This window comes from Eschrichtius robustus, chromosome 5 (assembly GCF_028021215.1).
Source record: "Eschrichtius robustus isolate mEscRob2 chromosome 5, mEscRob2.pri, whole genome shotgun sequence".
In the NCBI taxonomy this organism is placed as follows: Eukaryota; Metazoa; Chordata; class Mammalia; order Artiodactyla; family Eschrichtiidae; genus Eschrichtius; species Eschrichtius robustus.
The window spans coordinates 77,392,392-77,418,735 of record NC_090828.1 but is presented as its reverse complement, the minus strand read 5'-3'; the positions used below and the strand labels follow the sequence as shown (position 1 = coordinate 77,418,735).

General features: G+C 35.8%; 1 protein-coding gene across 2 annotated transcripts in view; it reads left to right on the top strand.

Annotated features, from left to right (window-relative positions):
- The window catches only part of GALNT13 (polypeptide N-acetylgalactosaminyltransferase 13), a 569,026-nt gene that overhangs the window by 47,878 nt on the left and 494,804 nt on the right, over positions 1-26,344 (top strand). For both annotated transcript variants that reach the window (XM_068543985.1, XM_068543984.1), the window contains exon 3: positions 25,923-26,168. In XM_068543985.1, coding sequence (XP_068400086.1) covers positions 26,027-26,168 — 142 coding nt within the window. In that variant the 5' untranslated portion in view covers positions 25,923-26,026. The remainder of the gene's footprint in view (positions 1-25,922; positions 26,169-26,344) is intronic.

The window sequence follows — 26,344 nt, the reverse complement described above, 5'->3', positions numbered from 1 at the left end:
GGCCTTACATTTAGGTCTTTAATCCATTTTGAGTTTATTTTTATGTATGGTGTCAGGGAGTGTTCTAATTTCATACTTTTACATGTACCTGTCCAGTTTTCCCAGCACCACTTATTGAAGAGGTTGTCTTGTCTCCACTGTATATGCTTGCCTCCTTTATCAAAGATAAGGTGACCATATGTGTGTGGGTTTATCTCTGGGCTTTCTATCCTGTTCCATTGATCTATGTTTCTGTTCATGTGCCAGTACAAAACTGTCTTGATTACTGTAGCTTTGTAATATAGTCTGAAGTCAGGGAGCCTGATTCCTCCAGCTCCATTTTTCGTTCTCAAGATTGCTTTGGCTATTCGGGGTCTTTTGTGTTTCCATACAAATTGTGAAATTTCTGTGAAAAATGCCAGTGGTAGTTTGATAGGGATTGCATTGAATCTGTAGATTGCTTTGGGTAGTAGAGTCATTTTCACAATGTTGATTCTTCCAATCCAGGAACATGGTATATCTTTCCATCTATTTGTATCATCTTTAATTTCTTTCATCAGTGTCCTATAATTTTCTGCATACAGGTCTTTTGTCTCCTTAGGTAGGTTTATTCCTAGATATTTTATTCTTTTTGTTGCAATGGTAAACGGGAGTGTTTTCTTAATTTCACTTTCAGATTTTTCATCATTAGTATATAGGAATGCAAGAGATTTCTGTGCATTAATTTTGTATCCTGCTACTTTACCAAATTCATTGATTAGCTCTAGTAGTTTTCTGGTAGCATCTTTAGGATTCTCTATGTATAGTATCATGTCATCTGCAAAGAGTGACAGCTTTACTTCTTCTTTTCTGATTTGGATTCCTTTTATTTCTTTTTCTTCTCTGATTGCTGTGGCTAACACTTCCTAAACTATGTTGAATAATAGTGGTGAGAGTGGGCAACCTTGTCTTGTTCCTGATCTTAGTGGAAATGGTTTCAGTTTTTCACCATTGAGGACAATGTTGGCTGTGGGTTTGTCATATATGGCCTTTATTATGTTGAGGAAAGTTCCCTCTATGCCTACTTTCTGCAGGGCTTTTATCATAAATGGGTGTTGAATTTTGTCAAAAGCTTTCTCTGCATCTATTGAGATGATCATATGGTTTTTCTCCTTCAATGTGTTAATATGGTGTATCACGTTGATTGATTTGCGTATATTGAAGAATCCTTGCATTCCTGGAATAAACCCCACTTGATCATGGTGTATGATCCTTTTAATGTGCTGTTGGATTCTGTTTGCTAGTATTTTGTTAAGGATTTTTGCATCTATGTTTATCAGTGATATTGGACAGTAGTTTTCTTTCTTTGTGACATCTTTGTCTGGTTTTGGTATCAGGGTGATGGTGGCCTCATAGAATTGAGTCTGGGAGTGTTCCTCCCTCTGCTATATTTTGGAAGAGTTTGAGAAGGATAGGTGTTAGCTCTTCTCTAAATGTTTGATAAAATTCGCCTGTGAAGCCATCTGGTCCTGGGCTTTTGTTTGTTGGAAGATTTTTAATCACAGTTTCAATTTCAGTGCTTGTGATTGGTCTGTTTATATTTTCTATTTCTTCCTGGTTCAGTCTCGGCAGGTTGTGCATTTCTAAGAATTTGTCCATTTCTTCCAGGTTGTCCATTTTATTGGCATAGAGTTGCTTGTAGTAATCTCTCATGATCGTTTGTATATCTGCAGTGTCAGTTGTTACTTCTCCTTTTTCATTTCTAATTCTATTGATTTGAGTCTTCTCCCTTTTTTTCTTGTTGAATCTGGCTAATGGTTTATCAATTTTGTTTATCTTCTCAAAGAACCAGCTTTTAGTTTTATTGATCTTTGCTATTGTTTCCTTCATTTCTTTTTCATTTATTTCTGATCTGATCTTTATGATTTCTTTCCTTCTGCTATCTTTGGGTTTTTTTTGTTCTTCTTTCTCTAATTGCTTTAGGTGCAAGTTTAGGTTCTTTATTCGAGATGTTTCCTGTTTCTTGAGGTAGGCTTGTATAGCTATAAACTTCCCTCTTAGAACTGCTTTTGCTGCATCCCATAGGTCAAACACTAGTTCTTTTGATTTTACATACTGTGATCTCTAATGAAACCCAAACTCTTCCCCACACTTAGTTAAAGAAAATACAGGTACTATATTTATTGAAAAATATCCATGTATAAGTGGACCCACATAGCTCAAACCCATGTTGGTTAAGGGTCAACTGTATCATATTTTTTCATTTGTAAAATTTAATTACAGAATTATTGCCATTTTAAACTTTTTTACTGTGAATTTTTATACATTAAGCACACAAAACAATAATTTTTATAAGCAAATTTTTATAAGCAAAGCAAATTTTAACATGCATCCATCATACAGATCCAGAAGTAGAACATTTTCTGCATTCCAGAAATGCTGCTTTTTCTTCTCCTAAAGATTAACCCCCCCTTCCATCAATTCCCTGACAGATAACATTTTTGTGAGTTTTGCTGTAATCATTTCCTTGCTTTTCATTATAGTTTTAACCTTTCATTATGTGTCGCTAAATACAAAATTTTAATTTAGCTTGATTTTTGAATTTACATAGATAATAGTCATATAACATGTATTCTTTTTTGTTTGGTTTCCTTTCCTGAACATGTATTTCTATGTTTCATTAATTTTTTTTATGTGGTTCATTAATTCTCATTGCTGTATGGTATTCCATTGTATAAAAATACTACATAGTATTTATCCACTGTGTTGTTGATGGACATTTGGGCTGTTTCTAGGTTTGGGCAATTATGAATAATGCTACTATGAACATTCTTTTAAATGTTTCTTCTGCACATGTACATGCATTTCTATTGGATATATACTTGCCAGTGAAATTGCTGTTATATTTTATGCAAATTTTCAATTTTAGTAGCTATTTCCAAACAGTTTTCCATAGTAGCTATACCAATTACACTCCAGTCAGTAGTATCTGAGAATTCATAACTGTTTCATCCTTACCAATACTTGATTTAATCAGTCCTTTTAATTTTAGCCATTCTGATGAAAATATAGTTTACATTTCCTTGTTGAATAAGGCAGTCATGCTATGTGGTTGAATTGCCATATGTTTATTATTACTTGTAAATTGTCTGTTCAGGTGCTTTTGCTTATTTTTCTGTTGTGGTGATTTTTAAAATTGTTAATATGCAGAAATTAGTTATATTTGGATTAAGAACCCCCTATAAATTAAATGTTGCAAATACCTTTTCCCTCTCTGTGACTTGCTTTTTCAATTTCTTAATGGAGTTTTTGATGAGGAAAAGTTTTTAAGTTTAATCTTGATTATATTTTTGCCTCTTTGCATTTAGATTATTCCAGTTCAATTGATTTTCATGAATGGTTTGAGGTAGAAGTGAAATCCTATTTTCCTTTCAAATGGATATCTAGTTGTTACAGAATCATACTGAAAATTCTCTCCTTTGCCTACTACTCTTCATTGCCAACATCATAAATTAAATGTCCATATGTCTATGTTTTGGGGGCAATTATTCTTTTTAATTGGTCTTTTAGTGTCTTCTTACTACTTATGACACTATTTTAACTATGGTCACTTTTTCATTATTCTTGTTATCTGTTAAAACACACTCTCTGTCTGACTTACTTCACTTAACATAATACCCTAAAGGTTCATCCTTGCTGTCGAAATATACGTGGCATATAAAAAATAAATAAATACATGAACAAACCAAACCAAACCAAAACCAAACACATAGTTACAGAGAACAGAGTAGTGGTTACCAGAGGGGAAGAGGTAGAAGGTGAAATGGGGAAAGAGAGTCAGCAGTACGGCGACTTACGGAAACTAAACTTTTTTGGTGGAGACCACACTGTAGTGTATACAGAAGTCGAAAAACAATACTGGGCACATGAAACATATAATTTTACATACCAATTAAAAAATATTCTCACACAATATTTTTATTCAAGGAATCTTGACTTTGCCTTATTTCATATAAATTCTAGAATTCCGATGTCAAATTTGACAAAAAAGTTAGGATTTTAGTTGGGATTACATTCAATCTATTGCTAAATAAATTCTTAAAGAGTTGCCATAATTACAATGTTGACTCCTTTAATCTATGAACATATACAAAGTACATACTTTATATATTTAGGTCTTTTTAATTTCTCCTAGAAGAAATTTGTTCCTAGAAGTTTTACACAGCTTAATATTATTATGTATTATATATTTTTAAAAACTTAATTTTCTTTCTGTTCCTCATATAAAGAAATGTAATTTTTATATTGACCTTGCATACAGCAGGTTGTAGACTCACTTATTAATTTTAATAGTTTTTGAGTGGATTATTTTGGATTTTCTACATAAAGAACTATGTTGTCAGTGATCAAAGATAATATTATTTAATAGTTTTCAAATTTTATACTTTTCCTTTTTTTTCATATCTTATTGAATTAGCTAGAATATTCAGAACAAGGCTGAATGAAAGTGGGAAGAAGAGTGGAAATTCTGTTGTTATTTCCAAATCAAAGGGAATACTGTCACCATTTTGCTATTAAGCATGATGTTTATTGTAATGGATTTTGTAAATATCATACATTAGATTGAGAAATTTATTTTTATTCTGATTTTGTTGGGATTTTTAATCATAACTGGGTTTTGCATTTCATCAACTGCTTCCTCTGTATCTATTGAGATTATCGAATGATTTTTCTTTTTTTCTTTGTTCATCTAACAGTTTATACGGATGGGTGTTTTTTTTAAAGACTTCCAGTTCCAGCAGCAGTGCTGCTGCTTCCTTGTGCTTAGTGTGGGTCCTAGAGGGCCAGAGGAGTTTTCTCGGCGTCTGTTCTCTACCCTCCTACGCTTGCAAAATGCAGGAAGCCTCGTGTCACATCTTGTACCTCCCCAGGGTAGACTGCTGGTGCTTGTTACTTGGCGCTGTGCTCCTGGTGGGAGCAGAAAAGTTCTGGGTTACTTTGCTCCAGTCTTAATCTTACAATGTCCTGTGCATCTGGGCCTTAGTTGTGTGGCTTTTTCAGTATTCCTACCCATTCCTCTCATCATGCTCACCTTCTTCCTTGATTCTGGGGTTATTTGGTGAGAGAAAGTGTCCTGCTCTTCCCCCAGTGGGAACAGATCTCTGCGTTGCGTTAGGGTGAGATTCTGGGCTCAAGAGTGTTACCTGCTCCTCCAGCAGGGCCTGATGACTTTTGCTTCTACCTCTTTCCCAGAGACTGTGCATCTTTTCCAGGGCCCTTGGGGGTATGAGGGTCTTCTGTCCTAAAAGGCCTAAATATTGCTTTTTATTAGAGAAGGGTGTGGGGGAAGCAGAAAGGGTTTTGTGCCTTTGTGACACCAAAGTGCTCTCTCTGGCTTTCTGCCCTGACCTTAATCTTGCTGCTGAGCTGCCAGGAGATGCCTAAAAAAAAAGAGCTTATGAATGAGTGTGTATGCCTTTGTGTCTGGGAGATCCCAGGGTGTCTATACTATTCTGTCAGCCCATTCTGGCCTTTGAGTATTTGTTACCATTTTAGCTGTTTTCTTCTTACCCACTTTCAAAATGAGCACCCATCTCTCTCATGTTCTGCTAAAGGTGAAATCGTTCCTATGTCCTGTCTCTCCTCAGAATGGCTGTTACCCTTTGAAATTGAGTTAATCTCTTGGCCTTGTGACCCCAGCTCTCAGATGAGCTCAAGAAAAGTTATTACATTATAGATTATCTGGCCCTTTCTCATTGTTACGATAAGAGTGATATTTTGTTGTGGCTTTTCACCTTCTAAGTGGTAGCAAAACTGCAAATTTTTTTCATATATGTATATTTTAACCCAGCTTTTTAAGTTTACCAAAGCAAGATGAGTTGTTTTTTTTTTTTTCTCTATACATTACCTAGTCTGCACGTACCAGAGCCAGAACTCTTGAGTCAATACTATTTTTAGTAGTCTTTCCACACAAAGCAAATTGTTGCTATCACAGTTTTGTGAGCAATTGAGGCTCAGTGGGTTATGTATAACAAAATTTCATTGGTTTAAACAAGGTAGAATTCAAGTTTTCTCCTGCATAAAGGAGTCTGGTCACTGGCATGTAGGGCTGGAATTGTGGTCCTTTGGTCAGTAGGGAATCAAGTTTCTTTATCTAGTTCTGTTCCAACATTTTAGCAGTATGACTTCATCCTCAAGGGTTTTCCAATGGCTAAGCTGACTCCTGGATCCCAGCCATCATATTTGGGTTCTATGCAGCAAGAATGAAAAAATAAGACACAAGAGGGAGGAGATATGGGGATATACGTATATGTATAGCCGATTCACTTTGTTATAAAGCAGATACTAACACACCATTGTAAAGAAATTATACTCCAATAAAGATGTTAAAAAAGAAATGCAATGGCAAAAGGGCATGCTACCAGCTGGTTTAGCCCCACTCAAAAATATTCCCTGGAAACTTTACCCAATATTTTCTACCTGACCATCATTACTCTTTGCTGCAAACAAAACTATTATGTATAGTGTTTTAGCTGCACACGCGACTCCTCTGAATGTGTCCCTAGTAAGGAAGGGGAAGATTAGTATTGGGTAGGCTCTTAGCAGTCTTAGACACAATTAGAGGATGGGGACTACATTTAAGTAATCAGATTTCTGAGGCAGGATGGTGTGGATTAAAATACACAGCTTCTATCATCAAACAGAGCTGGGTTCTGATCTCAGCTCTGCAAATTACTAGGTATGTGACCTTGAGCAAGGTCCTTATCCTAACTGGTCCTACTTGCTCAGCTGTAAGAGAGCATGATAGCAACTACTTGAAACATTTTTGTGAGGATTGAATATGATAATTCATGCAAAAGGTCTATCACGTAGGAGAGGATCAATAAGTGGTATGTTTTATTGCACCCACCTTATATGAACATAAATTCAGTTATTTAAGGGAGGACAGAGTCTATTCTTGACTAATACTGATTGAGAGTGTAGAAAGGCAATTTGCCTTGTTTCTCTTGGGTAAAGCTTTACCTTTTAGCTGGGATGGAGAGTCTCAATTTCTACCCTTTAAATAGATCCATTATATTCTTTGAACTATACTGAAATATTGCTCAAAATTTAGGTTTATGATAGTAATATGTATGTAATGTCAAACCGAGAAACAGATAAGAGGAGTTCTAGTTTGAATTCTACCGCTAGAAGTTATGAAACTTGTGAAAGTCATCAGAACTCGCTGGACCTCAGTTTTGTCAGCTGACAATGAATTAGGTGGACGAGTGGACCTCCACTACCTATTCCACAGCTTTAAAGCACCACAATTCTGTGCATTTTTATTTGCCCCAGACAGATCTTCTTGTCAAAAGAAATATCCTAAAGACCAGGAAATAAGTGATAAAGACATATTTAGTCAAACTAAAGTTGAATTTTTACAGGAACTGGCTTGGTGGGGAGGTTTTGCCAGTTCTGAAAGAAACAATAGGTATTCGTTAAACAACATGGTGTGTGTTAGAAAACTGGCTTCAAATTCTGGTTGGGAAGATGCTGGCTTAGATAAGTGTGTCATTTGGGGCAAGTCACTTAAATTCTCTGAACCTTAGATTACTCATTTATAAATTGGGCAATATTTATTAAAGCCTTGATGAGCATAAAGAACAACATAAAAGTACTTTTAAAAGCTGTGCAACTTTAGTGCTAAGCTCTTTAGAAGGTCCAATGGGTAAAGTACAGAAAATACCCTCACTCTTTGGTATGGAGATTGTAAGATAAAATTTTATAAATAAAATACAGCAAAATAAAGCTACTAAGGACCACTGTTTTAAAGTTTGTGTTAGATTTTGCCAATGTATTTTTCTGTCCATGTTATGTTGTAGGAAGTGGTACGTCTAGCTCACCCCAGAGAGGCCAGACCAGCAAGGCATGTGTATGACTTGTGTATGAAGTCTCTCCTTGAGGTGAATTTCTAGATGTGATCTTTCTCTCCATAGGCATTCAGCTTGCGATCCAGTGAAGCTGAAACAAAAAGCAAATCATCTGCAGTGTGTGGCTTTTAGGGCTGCCTACTCTCCTCAATTTGTCCAGTCGAAGTGACAGTTAAGGCTCCTTCTCTATAAATAGCAAGTTATTAGTAAAAGCATGGTTGCCATATGGCAAAACAGTCTCTGTTGTTAAAATGATTAAATGCAACAACAGTGTCTGGTCTTTAAGAAGATGTTATATTCTGTGATAAAAGCCTAGAGATTATTTTTGTTTTAAAACTTATACCAAGCTTATAGAGCTTCTGTTTCTGTATGTGTATGTGTGTTTATTCATCTTGTCAGCACCTTTTAAAACTCTAGAAGTATGCCATATGTATATTAAAGTGTGTAAAGTGCACTAATATTAAGTATACAGATTGATGAACTTTTACATAGTTATGTACTTGTGTTACTACTACCCAGATCAAGATACAGAACATTTCCAATCCCCAAGAAGTTCCCCTTATATCTCTTCCCCATCAGTAACCTTTTGGTTTTTAATATTCTTTAAAATTTTGGCTTTATGATAGTGCATATGAAAAGGTAGGAAGTCTTCTGGAGGGCGATCCAACCTCTTTAAAAATGTTGGAAGTATTAATAATAGTTTCAAAAAATAAAAACCTCTAAACAATGATGAATAATGCAATGAGCTATAGTAATAATATTGTAAGCAATAAACTTCATTACACATTCACTGGAATGAAACAGAATTGCAATGTGGAAACCTTATGAAGTTCTATCCAGATCTCCCACCCGCGAACCAAAAAATAGAGCCACCACACAGGCTGGTGAGTGTTCCGTCGGTCATGTTGCCAGGCAACCTCAGTCAGTACCAGAGACACCCAATTGAGCAGCAGAGAGTCAAACTAGAAGGTATCTTGGAAACAGTAGGGTCCAGGTGAAAAAGAGGGAGGGAGGAGGGAGAGAGAGAGAGAGAAAGAGAGAGGGAGAGAGAGGGAGAGAAATAGAGTCACTTGGGCATTTATCCATGTTAGTCACGACCACAGTTTCCCTCCCCCCCCCCCCCAGTAACATGCAGCTAGCTTAGAGCAAAATTCTTTGGGTTTCTACTTACTTCACTGTGCTTTCCTCCTTTGCTGTGTCTGTAGGTATGAGTGCAAAGGTTTGGCAAGATGCATCATCATTAATTTTTAGGAAAGAAGGGTGTTACAAGTCATTTTCAGCCCATCCAAATCAGGTTAACTAAGAATTCATTGAGATTTGAATCATACAGTATTCTGTTTGCTTTAGTCATACTTAATTAATCTGATTTTTAAATTGATATACTTTGTTAAAAAAAATGAAAAGTATAAAATAAAATACCTACCACCTGGAGTTAACCCCTTTCGTGGAAGGCATAAAGGAATAGCCAGGGAGGCATGCCTGAGTCCCTCTGGACAGGCATCAGAGGTGATATACCCCAGGCAAACAGGGTGAGAATCTGGGATGACAACTTTGGCTGAGCCCTCTACTCTGAGATGCAACTTCTATGTATTTTTCTAGAGAGATATATCTTCCATTCTCCATAATTTGGTATAAAACATTTTCTACTGTCCTGTGCTCTAACCTCACACTACTCTCCTTTTCTCCTTCTTAAAAGATGCCATACAGAGAAAATAGCATCTGTGAACTGCAAGGTTCCTGCTAATTTACTTCTATCCATAAATCCTTTCATTCTTCCCTTCTGATGTGTCTTCCTCCGTGAGCCAGTGCCATCATGCATGCTCTGGACCTTATACCTGTATGTGTCCTAAGAGCCCTATAACTCAAATGAATATTTTCTTCCTCTTCTGTATCTTCAATCTTCTCCCCCTTTCCTGATTTCCTTCGCATTGGCATTAAACATGTCAAAGTATCTTTCTGCTTAAAAACAAATAAGCATCTATGCACAAATCCTCCCTTCATTCCAAGTCCATCTTCAGCTATACAGTAACTCTTATCTCTACTTACGATTAAACATTTCCAAGAATTGTTTCCATTCTCTGTCCCAAATCCTCATCCTCCATTCACACCTCAACATACGGGGGCTTGCTTTCCCTGCTTGTCTGAAACTGTTTTTTCTTACACCACTGAAGTTAGTCCTGGGACTACATATAGACTATACTTCTTTGATCTCTTAGCATGATCTTGTACCATTAATCATGCCCTCTGTTTTACAATATTCCTTCTATTGGAATCTTTAACACTACACTGTCATGATTTTCTCTTCCCTTGATAGACCTCGCCCAATTTCACTTGTGGGCTTAACTTTCTTTTAAATTGGACTCCATAGGATTCTTTGTGGAAATTTTGATGCCTTTAATTAACATTGGTTTGCTAACTCCCTCATCTTTATCTGTCCTAAAATTCAACTCCTATACTCACCTGCCTTCTGGACAGTCCTACTTTATGTCTCATAGGTGCCTCAAAATCGTCAAAGTCTACCAGCGAATTTATGAACACCCCTAATTTTTTATATAATAAACTTAATTAAGAGATATATAAAGTGATGGAATGCATAAAGAACAAAGTAAAAATAATAAAATGGGTACTCTTAACAGTGGACCTGCTCTTAGCAGGTCTTTGATTTTATCTGGAAATACTGTATTAAAAGCTCTGAGAGGAAAGATGTCCCAAACATCTAGCATAGGGTTGAGAGACTTTAGGTACTTAAATTTGCCAAATAAATGAAATAAATAGCTTATATTTGAAGGAATCTTAAATGCTTTTCTCTTTCTGAGTTGTATTAACAAAATTTTTTGCTCATCATAATATTGATCACAATAGTAGCAATGACTAAAATGTACTGATTAGTTACTATGTGCCGGTTTCTCTGATTCTCATTTTATGTGCATATTCTTTCCCATGACCTCTTAAGTAGGGAGAGCTCTTATTGCTATTTTATAAATCTGGAAACAACTGGACTTAGCTGGGCAAATTAACCTCTCCAATATCTCCAAATTAAAGGATGGCAGAGATAGGACTTGAATCAAAGTCTGTCTAATACCCCTAACCATACTGCATATGGCTGAATTTTTAGAAAAAACAACACTTTGTATGTTTCTGGCTCTTTCATACAAATGTTCATTGTTCTGGTATTTTTGCTATTATTTAGCCTCTTCAGTGTCTTAGTAGTAGCACATGACTACAAGTACAGTCTTTCTTAGGGATCATCAATTGTCATTTTGGTTTTGGTTGGAATAAAGAAAGAACTTAAAATATGCATTCAGGCGCTGGGTAAGAGAAAAGGAGCTTCTCTGTATAATGGCAAGTGGAGATTATAGAGAAATATTGGGATGGTCAAGAGATATGGTGTTTTCTCCATAGAAGAAGAAGAAAATACAAGAAAGCTGGAAAAGAATGGGAAAAATAATTGACATGTGAAAAAAACAACTGACAAATATATCCTGCAAAACCAACTGTAAATTGAAATGAAAAATCCTGGTTCGGTGACTTTTATAACTGGAAAAAGAGGAGAATATGGCGAGGAAATGAGATGAATAAAAAAGGAATATACGAACTATAATGAAGAGTAACATGATTAAATCTGATCAATGAGAAATGTAATTTGATACAATGAGAGAGTGTGACTAACCAGGAATTAAAATTGGTATAAAGAAAAAAATCCCATGCAGCAGTTAATAGGTTTCATTGATTCAGATTGCTGCCTTTGTACCTATCTGCCAGAAATGTGAAGCAAAAAGAAAAATAAAATGTTGATTGCTGTTCTGCAGGGATGGAGCTGAATGGATGTGGGAAATCTGATAATTTTTATATTGATTATGGTTTTTTGCAGGAGAAGAATCATACCAGCATTTTCTTTCTCAGTTTGAACACTGTTTCATTTCACAGAAATTAATAGATAAGAGATTTTGATGCAGAGCACACCTACTGATTTGTTCGGAGGTCAATCACTGGTTGGAATTATTTATTCTGCTTATCAAAATCAAAAGAAAATATCATAAACATTCAGCCACATAAATAGTGGAGCTTTTCCTTGTAGTAACAGATGTTATTGATCTTGAAGCTTTATACTTTGCTGTTTAAGCTATGAAACTGTAAAACCTTTGCAGAAAATTTATGAGTTGTTTGCTTTTAGAATTTGACTCTAAAATTTTGACGTTGACTCGAAAATAAGCTGTAATAAGAAAAACTGCCTATTAATAACATTGTTTCTTACTGCTATGATATAATCTATAAAAATACCATTTCTAGAAAGGAATCTAACAATTGAGATAAGTTTGAGTAGGGTGATAATCACTTTTCTCCTGCCCCTTACTACTCCCTAGCCCCCCACCATATTCCCCATTGCTAATTTCTGGTGAATAATACTGAAAGAAGAATTGTTTCCAGAAGTTGATTTAATTGGCAACAATAGGCACAAAATGATAAATGGACATACATTTTTTTGTACCCCAGAGATGTAGTGTTATTTAATTATTGCATTAAAATGATAACTAAGGTCACTTAAGACAGTATTTTTAGATTGGTTGTTGAAAAACAGACTGTAGGATAGATTGTATTAGCTGTATACTACATCTGGTTTTTTTTTTTTTGGACTCTGAATAAAAACAAATACTGGGGTGCCTTGCTTTTAACAGGGAGGTTTTCTTGCTCGTGGTAATTTGATTTTTCAATCTAATCATTTTTGCCATTATCTCAGTAATGATTTTTTCAAATGACAGTATACTATTGATAGGAGACTTTTTCTAGAGTAGCAATCACTGTAGTTCTCAGGTATTTCACTTAACATGCCATTTCAACCTAAATCATTTATAAGGGAAGAACATTTTGGGGTCTGAATAGGTATGTCTTCAATATATTACAGTTTCCTTACATAAGTGAAATACAAAATCCATTTGTGTTGTTTCTTTCATAAAAATGTAGTTGGATTTGATGAAATGCAGGCTGCAACACTGAGAGTGATTAGAAGTCCTTAGTCTTCCCCAGTTTCAGTAATTGCTTTTAAATATTGGTCCTGATGGTTTTAAGAGGGTATTTATTTGGAAGAAAGGCCACAAATGCAAACAGAAAAAAAATAGCTCCTGAATCTTGGGTGAAATTCCAGGTTTGGAAAGTTAGCCATTTTTTTAAAAGGAATGTGGAGGTTAATAGAATATGACATGTAGGGTGAAATTTTATCTTTCCAGAGTCACATAGATTCTCTAATACTGGAGACCAGTAGAAGAGAGAAATTCTGAAACAGAATACTTAAATCAAGCTTTATTTTTAATGGGAGGTTCTGCCTTCCTTTTCTTTCTTATTTATTCTGTTTTGTGAATAACTTTTGACAATCCTTTGGGTCTCTCTATTTGTTATAATTTATCATAACTGTGTATACCTATGTACTCTTTTTATAAATAATGCTGTCATAACATTGTCCATGAAGCCTTTTCTTTAGTATGGCGTTTTAACAGGAGAGTTTTGCAGTGGAGAAATTTAGGATTATTTTTAAGAAAGCAGGTCAAAAATCATTTTTATTTTTAATAAACCACATTTCTCCCCAAAAAAGTTTTTACCAATTTACATTTCTACCTGTAAGGACCCATTTTATCCTATCTTTGAGAAAACATAATTTTCTCAAAAACAGTATTTAATTTACAGTTTTTTAATTGGCATAATCCCTAATTAAATGAAATAATAGTTTCCCCAGATGATAGGGGAAATGTAACCTTGTTTTCCGCTTGCTTATTCATGTGCTTATATATCATGGTAATCTCTGCTCAATTTTTAAATTTTGTAAAGAGGCATATTTTTCTCTTTCTCATGTATTTTTGGCAAATATCCTTACTTTATAATATTTCTGTGTTTTCTATTATTGGATTACATACCTCGTTATATTAGATTGCTTTATATTGATTAACAAGTTACAGTTTTTAGCAATTTCCTATGATAATATTGCTCTGCTAATAAGCATATGAATGTTAATTGTTGGGGGATATAATAATTTTACTTTACTTTTAATTAATTGGGGGCTAATTATTCAATATCCTGATTTTTAACTCTTTATTTACTTCTTTCCTCTAATTGCCTGTCTTTTATGGCACTTAATTTATGTTTAATAACTTTACCAGGAAGGTTGCAGAAAAAACCCCGACAAAACTGAAGCTGCAAATCAAACTAATAAGTAAGGATATAGTGGCTTTAATAAAGTGTTTTTTGGTTTTGATTTTTGCTTCTTTTGAGTGGAAGAAGTTGAATATTTTACTTGTTAATAATTTTAAAAATAGTTTTAAGAAAGGTGTGCATTTCTCTCATGTATCAATTATGGTAAAAATTTTACTAAATTAAAATATTCAAGCCGACAAATAAAATTTTATTTACATTTGTGTAATTTTAGGATAGAATATCAGAAAGCAGCTTTATTTAGTCTATTTTACTTTTGGAGTTTTCCGTAACCAAGACCCTTCTGCATCCTTTCCTTTGTGCTGCTGGGATCCTTTTGTGCCCTAGAGTTCTGGGCTTTTGTTTGATGATACTTCACTCTCTTTTTATCTCGCACTAATTGCTTGTTGAAACAGAGTGGCTGTGATATAATTTTACAAGCTAATTTAATATTATTCTTCATTATTTTCTACAAATAAACACCCCTGTTTTGAAAAGAATATCTAGACTAGAAATAGCCACATTACCCTGACTATTTCAAAGAAGGAACACTTGTAATTCATTCCTTACATCTTTTGTCATGAAGAATTCAAAATCCTTAAGGCCAGCTAGGAAGTAGGAAGCTGAGGTTAAGATTTTCTAATGGTTTAATGTCTCAGGGGATTCATTTATTTTCTTTTTAATCATGTGATTTATGGCAGAAGATGGCCAGCTTGCTGGTGAAAGTCTACTGGGAACTGTCGAAATGCTCTACTGTTGTCTTAAATCTCTGGGTTTTATATCCAGTTGAACACTTTGGATTTCTGTTTACCTCTCTTGGCAACTATTAATGAACAAGCTTAAACCACTGGTATGTCATGTTATAAAATGAATACTGAGCAGTTATTAAATACCTTAAACAAATGAAAGATGAGCAGTTTTTAGGTTGATACAGTTTTTACAGCACTTCATTTCATTATTTTTTGAGGGTCATGTATTGCTTTTTATAAGCTTTTTTTAAATGAAGACTTAATTTCATTATGTTTTAATGAGACTCTATTGCTTATAGAGTCTCATTAACATATATTTTAGGCTTTGACATTCACAGTATCTTCATAGAATGGATATTGCTATACCCAAGCGTGACTGAAAAGACCAGTGTGTAAAAAACTGCCTTGAAAAATGATGTCTGCCATATACACATTCTCTATAAAGCTTCACCTTTCTTTCACTCTCTCTATGCCCAATTATCCTATCTGTTGCTGTATTCTCTTAACATTAATAATTACACATTATAACTATCTGTTGAAAAGAGTTCCACATCTTGGAATCACTCCAAATGTTTCGCTTACCTCTTTTCTTATCCCTACTCTGACGCTCTTGTCTATCTCCCCTACTGGATCGGAAACAGGAAGGCAGAGATTGCATCTTTGTATCTGTTTTATCTTTGGTGCCTAGCATAGATGTTGGTATCTGTGTAGATACTCAGTTTTGTCTGTAGGATAAATGAAAGGCGTACATTACTTTTTATAATTAAAGTGGTAGTTTTATTCTGGAAATAATACATGCTTTTATTAAAAATTCAGAACTACAGAAGACTATAAATCAATTCTCCTCCTAGAGATTATCACGTTTAGCGGGTACATCCTTTTAGAAAAATTTCTATATGTATGAAAATCCACACAACACACATACACACTTCCTGATTTTTCTGTGTGTGATGATTTCAGGTCTATGAAGGGTCTGGAATTTGATTGTACTTAATTAAACACTACTAAGTTAGATTGTTACTGTTTCATGGCCGTTGGCAGAATAGACTCCTGTGTCAGGGCAAAGGACATTTTTAGTCATGGCACAGCAAGTAGCTTAAGTTTCAACATGTTTGCCTCAGCTCCCCTTGCCTCCCAGATGCCACAGAGGTAATGGGGACTGCACCAGTGGATGCCTGCACACATGACAGGCTGCATTTCAGGAAAAGAACGATAACCATAGGGAACCCACCCTTTTATCGAAAGCAGTAAAAGGTTGCTCTTTGTCCCAGGGAAAGACCTCACCTCATTCTTTAAGTTGCTCGCTGTAAACACAGCCCTGAGAAATGGCCTGTGTGAAGAGTGTTTGGGGCCCTGCCTATAGGCGTACACAGCGAGAAGTGTAGGAGTGTGAGAGACCCTAAGGAGGAGGGTCTCCCAACAATAGCTACCTTTGGGTCCTCCATCATTTTGGCTTCTGGTGAATTTTCACATGAGTCTGCCATTCCGTTGAACATCTTGATTAATCTGATAGAGGCTGGGAACGATTTCATTCAATTTTTCTCATACTGTATTTACTTAAGGTTATTATGAGCAAAACTTAAAACAGCAGGATTAGGCAAACCTGCAGTTTTGACTTCAATCATGTCTCCCAGGGTCCTCGACTCAATCGTTGTAAATAAGTCTCAGAGGGTATCAGTGGGTCTTATTTTATGCAGCCCAGATGTAGTCTAAGGCCACCTTATTATCCAGGGTGACTAGTGCAAGAGAATTTAGCCCGATTTGCTGATCCTTGGTTGTCATTGCAGTAGGCAATCAAGTACCTCAGTCCCCAATGGCAAGATAGTCCATAGGCCATTCTGCCCCAGATCCAAACATGAAGTCCAAAGGGACATGGGTTACTCTAGTTCAATATTTGTTGATAAACTTGATTTGGATCACCATTACATTGATATGGTTAAGCATGTGCCATGTCACTGAAGACTTATTTATAGCCTGGATTGCCATATAGAGCATAACCCAAAGCTGCTCAGACATCAGGAGAAGCAGAGAAAGGGTCTCTTTTTGGTAGCTGCCATTGAGGGCATCAGGCACAGCAGGCTAGTTCAGGTCTGGTCATGCCCATATGAGTGTTTCGGTTTTATAGCATATGGATGAGGTGACAAAGAGATAGTAGTTCAGACTGCCAGCTGCGGAAGCTGCTTCACTCGGGCAGGCCATGTGATTATATTGCCAGGCTCTAATGTTGGGGTGACAAAGAGTATGAATTGACCGCCCCCTGCCCACCGCTTCCCTCCACCTCTTTGGATACAATTTGTTTTCTCCTCAGATATCAGGGTTGTTAAGCTCCCTCCATAGCCATGACATTTTGTGTGTCCTAGCCTAATAAATATAACATCATCTCTTTTTTTTCAACATCTTTTACTGTGACCCAGACCTTTCACACGCAAGGGTTAAATATGAGTGGGACAAGGGCATTTTTACAAAAACTACAGATACCACCTATGTTGGCTCACATTGTCCATTGTAGTTGGATTCCATTAGCAGTGTACACAACAAAGAGCTTATTACCCTCATGGTCTAGGACCATGTCAGTCCAACACAAGAATCCAGGTGGTGGAGTCAGAATTAAGATTTAATGCTCCAGGCCTCTCTGTCGCTGCACTGCCCGTTAGAGGTATGCCAACCGGACTGACTTGAGGTTGTTGTTGGGGAGAGAAAAATGCACCATGTTCAGGAATGGACAGGGTGGAATCCATCTTTTCAAAAATAATTTTATAAAATTCCCCACCCATTTCATCCTGATCATTAATCAGTAGGCGGCCAAGAGAAGATGAACTTTCTTTTGGGAAGGCCAAATTTAGTAAGCCACTGTCTTGCTCAGGTGGGTGGACCAGGAGTTGATTAAAAGTTTGGTCAGGTGTCTTTTTCAGTCAGTTTCTGAGGAGGTCATTCCAACATTCAGCAAAAACTTTGGTAGAGTTTATGGAAAATCTAATACCTTTACTATTACTCCATCATTGAGTGGCCTTTGCGACAAAAGACACAGCATTGTAAGACTGTAGGCGGTCTGGAAATCAGAAAACCGACCCAGTTTAGTTTCATGGGCCACAGTACTGTTGCCAGAGGTGGCTGATTGGACGAGAACAGCAACAGTGTAACCTGAGACTGGGTAAGATGATGACTTGGTGCCTGTACCAAACAGAGCCATACTCAAACAGAGCTGTAGGTGGAAATTCTCCTCCCACCATCCCCCCTTAACTTCTGAACCATATTTATACAGGTACATATGAACTTCAGTCTGCTCTGGTGACAACCTACCTCACCTTCACCCTTAATCATATTTTTGTCTTAAAGCAGTTGAAGTCAGGATAGAGGGGGCCAGAGGTATCAGAGGGCATGGAGCAAGAGAGCAGCTTTATGCTGGTGAACAAGTTATTTTCAGTTTAGAGCACCATTCACCCACAGCTCAGCCAAATGAATGTTTAATGTTTTCCGTTTTCATTATTATGACTGCCAGGGTTTGTTTAATTTTCCCCACATTTTTACCAGACCTTTTACTTCTCGGTCCTTCTTGCATTGATTCATTTAACAGGTGTTTATCAAGCACCTATTTTGTGCCAGAAAAATGTTTTTGGTGTCTTAAGGATAGCACAGAGAATAATAGACATAATTCCATGGGGGGAAGCAGGTAATAAATAAATTAACAAGTACTAGTGATATGTATTCCGAATAAACCACATAAGTGTATTGCATAGATGGTGGAAGGGCATTATCTCAGATAAGTTGGCCCAGAAAAGAAGACTCTGGGGATGTTTGAGCAGAGATCTGAATAAAGGGTGAAGGGTTGTGCCATTGGATTACTTAGGGGAATGGCGTTCTAGAGGGTACTTCAAGCACAAAGATTCTGGAGTGCATTAAGTAAAGGAGAGAGAGTTAGAAGAGGAAATCTGAAAGGTAGTCAAGGTCCAGATTTGTTTGTGTTATAACGAAGTTAGGGATTTGGAATTTACTTTAAATGTGATAAAAAAGCCATTTGTCAATAATGATCAGAACATAGAAGAGATGTGATCAAACTTAAGTTTTAGCATGATCAGACTGCCTTCTGTGTGGAGAATAGATTTCTATGGGGGTGTATTTAAGAAAATAATTGAGTGATCCCACTCCTATGTATATACTTGAGAAACAAATACATATGTCTGTATAAAAACTTGTACATGAATTTTCATCACCAAATTATTCATGATAGCCAAAAAGTGGGAACAACCCAAATGGGGATCAACTGCTACATGGATAAATAAAATGTGATATATCCATACAATGAAATATTATTTGTCAAGAAAAAGAAATAAAGTACTGGTATATCCTACAACATGGATAAAGTCTTGAAAACATTATGCTAACTGAAGAAGACAGTCACAAAGGACCACATATTGTATGACTTCATTTATATGAAATGTTCAGAATGGGCAAATCTATAGAGACAGAAACTCAATTAGTGGTAACTTAGAGCTAGGGGCAATGGGAGGGTTGGAGGGTTATAGCAAAGGGGAGTTGCTTTCTTTCAAGGTAATGAAAGTGTTCTAAAATTGATTGTGGTAATGAATGCACAACTCTGTGCCTATACTACAAGCCATTGCATTGTACACCAAATGGGTGAATTTAGTAGTATGTGAATTATATCTCAATAAAGATGTTTAAAAAAAAAAGAAGTTGAAACTATATGTCAAGTTGGTGATGGTGGCTTGGTTTAGAACGGCAGCAGTGGAATTGGTGAGAAGTGTGTTAAATCTGAAGGTAGAGCCAACAGAATTTGCTGTAAGATCAAATAGGGGATGTGAAAGAAAAGAGTTGCCAGAAAAGAGTACAAAGTATTTTGGCTAATTTACGTTAAATCCTGCCTAGGAGTTTTGTAAGATGATTGAGAATTGACAATTGGACTTGGCCATGACTGTATCCAATATGTTTTCCATATAGTGGAAGGAGCTTAAGCCTGTTGTGTTTAAAAGAGAATGGGAGGATAAGGATATGGGATGTGTAGACAGTGATTATACATAATTCTTTGCAGAATTTTGCATTACAGGTGAGCAGAGAGCTGGAAGGATCGCTGAAGAGGAATGTGGGTGGGGTCAACTTGGTTTAAGATGATTTTGCATATAGCATCTTTGTATTGATAGAAATGACTCATTCGAGAAGAAAAACTGGTGCAAAAGAGACAAGTGCATCTGTAAAATTCGTGAATGTGTGGGAGCGGAGGGTGTTGTACTCCTAAAAGAATAGTTCCTCCATTGTCACACTTGGACTTGCAGATTTAGGGGTGGCAGTAATAGGAACCAGCAAGTTGATACACTCCACGTGGCAGTATGCAAAATTCTCTTCTGATTGTTTATATCTTCTCTGCTAAATGAATACATGTAGTGATGAGCTGAGAGGAAATAGTATGGAGATGGCAGTCTGAAGGCAAACAAGGTGCAAATGTTATCTGAGGGATGGAGATTGATCTGACTAGAACTATTGCAGGATGGCTGCCAGGCACTGCAAGTCCAGTGTGAATTCATAGATTTAAAATGAGAACAGGCAGCATATTTTGGGGGTTTCTTTCTAGTCATGTTCATCTGTTTGCATGTAGGAGTGGTGTAGGGGAAAGTTAAATTTAACCAGTGTATTGGTTTGCTAAGGCTGCCATAACAAAGTATGACAGACTGGGTGACTTAAACAACAGAAATTAATTTTCTCACAGATTTTAGAAGTCCAAAATCAATGTGTCAGTAGAGTTGGTGTCATTCTGAAGCCTCTCTGTGTTGTGTGTAGATGACCACCTTCTCTGTCTTCATATGGCCTTTCCTCTGTGTGTGTCTGTGTCCTAATAACCTCTTCTTAGATAGATACCAGTCATATTGGATGAGAGCCCATTTGTATGACCTTATTTTTACTTAATTACCTCTTTAAAGGATCTATCCCCAAATACAGTCACATTCTAAAATACTGGGGGTTAAGACTTCACATATGAATCTTTTGGGGGGAGGGAGGAGTACAAGTCTGCACATAAAACACTGCTGGAGTTTTAAAATTTAAATATATTGAAGTGAGAGAGGGCATATGTAAGAGATATGAAACCTTGTTCTCATACAGCTTACTATTTAAGAAAAAGGGACAAATAATAAACAAATTACAAAAAAACTTTTTTTAATATGCTGGGAGGTTGTTAATAGGTACCAAGAGAAAAATAAAGTGAGCTAAGGAAATATAGAGTGATTAAGTTGTGTGCTCTTTTATATAGGTTGGTAGGAAAGCTCTCCGTGTGCTAGAAGCTAAGATTTGAAGGAAGTAAGAGCAGGGAGCTATGACCATATCAGTGGGCAGAGAAAAGGGACTGGTCACTTGGTAAGAAATGAGATCAGAAAGGTCATAAGTAGAAGCACTCTTATCTGATGCAATTGGACTATAATTTCTTTAGTTAATCAAAATGTCATTAAATCCGGGAATCATATAATAGGTGCATAACCATTTTGGTTTTGCCTTAAGAAAATGAGCTATAATTTACATAGAGTGAAATGCACAGATCTTAAGTGTACAGTTCAATGAGTTTTGGCAATTGTAAAATCCTGTGTAACCCATACTCCATCAGCAACTACATCTGTTAAATATATTTTTCATAATTAAATATAAAATATATTTGTAATGCTCAAATATTGAATATATTTAACGTTAAATACATTTTCAATTTAATATAAATATACTTTAAATACTGAATATATTTGTGATGCTCATCTTGTCTCCTGACCCCCTAAACATACATACTGAACATACACTGCTTCTAGAAGGATTGGGGAAGAGAATTCTCATTCTTTTTTTCTTGTTCTTTCTATGCTGTTCATGATGATAATATTACTACTAATAATAACTAGTGTATATTGAACTCCTCCTATGTGCCAGGCACTGTTATAAGAGCTTTATGTGTATTAATTCATTAGATACTCAGAGTCTTATGAGGTAGCGCCTACTGTTCATATTTTGTGAATAGAAAAATGGAGGCATAGAATATCTAAGAAACTTGAATTAAGCCTTACAATTAGTGAGTGTGGGAACCCCGATTCAGATCATGGCATTGTAACTCTGCAATATAGAGTCGTAGGTCTTATGCTTGGTTTCATCCTAATAGTCAAATTTTATGAATATTTGAAATTTCCTTAGTTTAAATGCAAGTGAAGTAATTTTTTTTTCTTCTTTTCCACCATCTTTCCACATGAGGCATTCATTTAACATTATCATTGACTGCTTCTTTGTCTCTTAGTGTATCTTTCCTTGTGGCATGGGTTTTACGCTTTACAGTGGTTTTTATGGTGGACTCTGGTTTAGGCTGCAGATAGATTCCTCTAGCCCACCTGAATTTTAAATCTTCATTCATGTGAAGATCAGACTTTCTGTCAATAAGACCTGTAACTAATTCAGGGTATTTTTTCAAAGCTTACTCACTAGATGTATCAGTCCTTAAACCAAACTGCATAATTGTTCAGTCATCAGCTCTCAGAAGCTCCTGCCTAGCTATTTAAAACATTTAAAGTGTGTTCGGTCCCTGAAAGTTCTGGAAGTACTGCCCACAGTCTTCCACGAGCTTCATCCTTTGGCAGCCTTAAGTATAGCCTCATAAAACAGATTTAATAAATTTGCACCTATTATGCAGTTTTCTACAAAAGAAAATATTTGGCTACAGATAAAAATATGTCTAATAGCAACTAGAGTAGATTCCCCGGGTAAGTGATAACTTCCTAATTAAAAACAAAAATTTCTTTCTTATTTTAAAAACATAGTTACCAAACTCCTAAGCTTTACTTAGATCTTATTTTTTTATATTTGAAATACATTTTTTTATAGAATAGTAAAAATGGTGTATATTTTCAAACAAAAATTCTGTAATATCTCAGCATTTCTGGCTAACACCATTATCTAGTGGGCAAGAAGAAAAGGAAAGGCAATATGACTAGCAAGATGGCACTTGAGGGCTTCCCTGGTGGCGCAGTGGTTAAGAATCCGCCTGCCAACGCAGGGTACACGGGTTCGAGCCCTGGTCCGCGAAGATCCCACATGCCGCAGAGCAACTAAGCCCGTGCACCACAACTATTGATCCTGCGCTCTAGAGCCCGCAAGCCTCAACTACTGAGCCCACGTGCCACAACTACTGAAGCCTGCACGCCTGGAGCCTGTGCTCCGCAACAAGAGAAGCCACTGCAATGAAAAGCCCGCGCACCGCAGTGAAGAGTAGCCCCCGCTCGCCGCAGCTAGAGAAAGCCCACGCGCAGCAACGAAGACCCAACACAGCCAAAAATAAATATTAATTAATTGATTAATTAAAAAAATAAAAAGATGGCACTTGATAGCTTTCTAACTCCTGACGTTTTCCTATCTAGAGAAATATTTTTAAAGAGGGGAATAACTGTGCTCAAAAGATTTTGAAACGATTAGAAAAGGGGTCGTATTTTTGGATAGAAGAGCCTGTAGTTTATGCAAAGTTAGTCATGCTGCACACTGATTTGGCAAGCCAGGGATATTGCAGAACTTGGATTTGGCTTGAGAAACAGAGTAGTGTTTGCAAATAAATAGGGACTTACTGGAATAAAAACATAATACAGATGCTGATTCTCTTAAATAAACCTGGGCCACCAACTGTGCTTATGTTGGTTAGTGTTACTTTGTATATGGTACCATGCTTCTGCTCAATCAGTTTTGTTCTTATGAAGACGAGTATTGAAACAGTGTAGGAGATTACTATTTTACAAGTACCACCAGATAAAGAATGACAAAATTTAGTATGTTTTAGGTAGAGGTGTTTTCACAGTAGATAGAATTAAAAACTTGAAATATATAAGGAAAGGTTGTTTCATAAATAAACAAAAATGATTACAGCAGCTTAGTTTTATCACATAAAATAGTAAAGTCAGAGTTTTCTCAGTGTTAATATCTTGACATATAGATGTACCAGGGTATGAAGTTAGAATAATTTGAATGATGCTTGAAGTGGCAATAAGATGTGATTTTCACTTTCTATTATGGCTAAAGTTTAAATTAAATTCTCAATAACCTCTACTGTTAGGCTTTTATTAGGAAATGACTTATCTTAGACATTTTAATATTTAATATTAAGTGATTTCAGGTTTTCTATTATAATAATATTCTTTATATTTCTTTTAAAAAATGTTCTCATTCGTTATTTTGCTTAAGCCTTACAAGTTTGTGAGATGGATGGGGAAGGAAATATAAGTAAAGAAAATGAAGCACAGAGAGGCAAAATGCCTACCTAAACTCATGTTTCCATTTTATGACACAGCCAGGGATGGTTCTTTTTATGTCTTTTATTATAGATCTTTATGATAAAAAGATCCTGTAATATATAGATCTTATATAATATATAGATTTTTATTATAGGATATTTTATTTTAAGGTATTCCTTCTAAATCTGGGAATGGCCATCTAGTTACCATTAGTGTTATATATGCTTTTCCATAGGACTTTTTTCTACAACAAACTGAAGGCACCTGTTCCATCTTAGGACCAAAGAAAGACAGAAAATTTAACAGCTTGAATTGTTTCAAATATCATATTCAGTGAAATATACATAAAGTAACAGGAAATATATATATATGGGAATCCTTCCCTTGTCGTCAGGTTTAGAGGTTGAGTTCCAGTGTTTAGTTATAATTTTTACAGAAAAATGAAGTTGAAACGAAATAAAATAATTAGCATGCCATTTTTTCAAGAAAAATAACAAATAAACCTCAGATATCATGCATTCCTTGGATTTGTACATTTTGTATCTTTCTGTTTTAAATATATGTTGAATAAATGTAAATTTTATGTAGACATTGAAAGTAGAGTCTTTGTTATAATAATTTTTTAAATTGTCACTTCATGTAAACTTTGAATTTGTTACTAGTCTGGTTAGATTTGTAACAGGCAACAGCATTTGTGTTGCTTTATGATGCAAAGTCAGCTGCCATTAATTTAAAGAACTTCTGCCTCAGCAAATTGTACTTTTATTTTGAGACAAGTGTTTCTGAAATAGTCCAAGTATCTTTGTATTTAATAGCTGTGCTCCTCAAATATCTGTCAAAACTGTTACTTATCTTATTCACATCAATAAATATATAGTTCAGTTTCTATTATTTTAATGTAGCAAATTATATGAGACTTTTATTTTGATATAGTTACTGTATAGATAGAAATGAATTAACCAGGTAGTTATTGTTCTATGTAGTGTAAATAAAACAAATAGGTGTATGGTATTGAATATCTCTCAATAATTGCACACATGTCTTTGTTATGCCTTTAGAATTCTTGCTCTGGTTATTTTAAGTCACTTTATATTAATGTATTATCCTCTGATAATTTCTTTGAATTTGTACTGCCCATTCTCAAATGCACATTTGTAGTGGATACTTTCTATGCAGACCAGATGGGCTTTTTAAGTCTAAATAACTGGTGACTTATTCCACGTAATTGCCCTTTTTGAGAATCTGAGAATTTTTTGTGTGTGTTTGTTTTATATCTTAACATTAATAACTATGTGTTCTGCAGGACAGTTTGCAAGTGTTATCGTATTTGGTCCTCATAGCAAATCTTTAAGTTTGGCATTATTATTTTCATTTTATAGATGAGAAAACTGAGGCTTTAGAAAGTCTCCCCTACATAGGAAGTAAATAGGCCCAGGCCTATCTATGCATAAAGTCCAGCTCTTAGCCACTGCAATATATAGTAGTCCAGGATGATTTCTAGTTCAGCAGTATTGGCTCCTTAAAAGTGCTGAATCACAGTAAATTTAGAATTGCACTAGTTTACAACCTGGTGCTTTACAGAATACCATGAAAGGACTTTAAGAAAAAGGCAATACAACTTGAAGAAATCAAGTAGTTGTCAAGGGCCCAGCAGAGTAGTGGCAGATCTAGGATTAGCTGTTAGAATTTTAGCCACCTGGCTTATTTACAACTTTCATTTATTTGGGCTTTTAATTCTGAACTTGAAGGCCAAGTGCCGGTATATATGGGAGCATTAAATAAGTCATATATTTCATGTTATATCACATTTATGCAAAATAAACTGTTCAATAATTAATTTTTCTTCTTCTTTTTTTTTTTTTTTTTTTTAAATACAGTGGGATGCATCCTGCCTTTATCCTGGAGTTCACCCCTGTGGCTTGGATTTATCACAGTTGTATCTGTCTTCGATCTCTGTGTTAACTAGAAATCAAGGAAAGACATGAGGAGGTTTGTTTACTGCAAGGTGGTTCTAGCCACTTCACTGATGTGGGTTCTCGTTGATGTCTTCTTACTCCTGTACTTCAGTGAATGTAACAAATGTGATGACAAGAAGGAGAGGTCCCTGCTACCTGCCCTCAGGGGTAAGTGCTTATGAAGCAGATGTTTCTTTCATAGCAATAAAAATGGTGGTGACTCATGACAAAGCATGAAATTTCAAAATAGAAGTTTATTGACTCAGAAGTACATTTGGGCAGAACTATTAATGTACATTTAACCATGGGAAAGCTACTTTACGTTTCTTGGCCTCAGGTGTCTT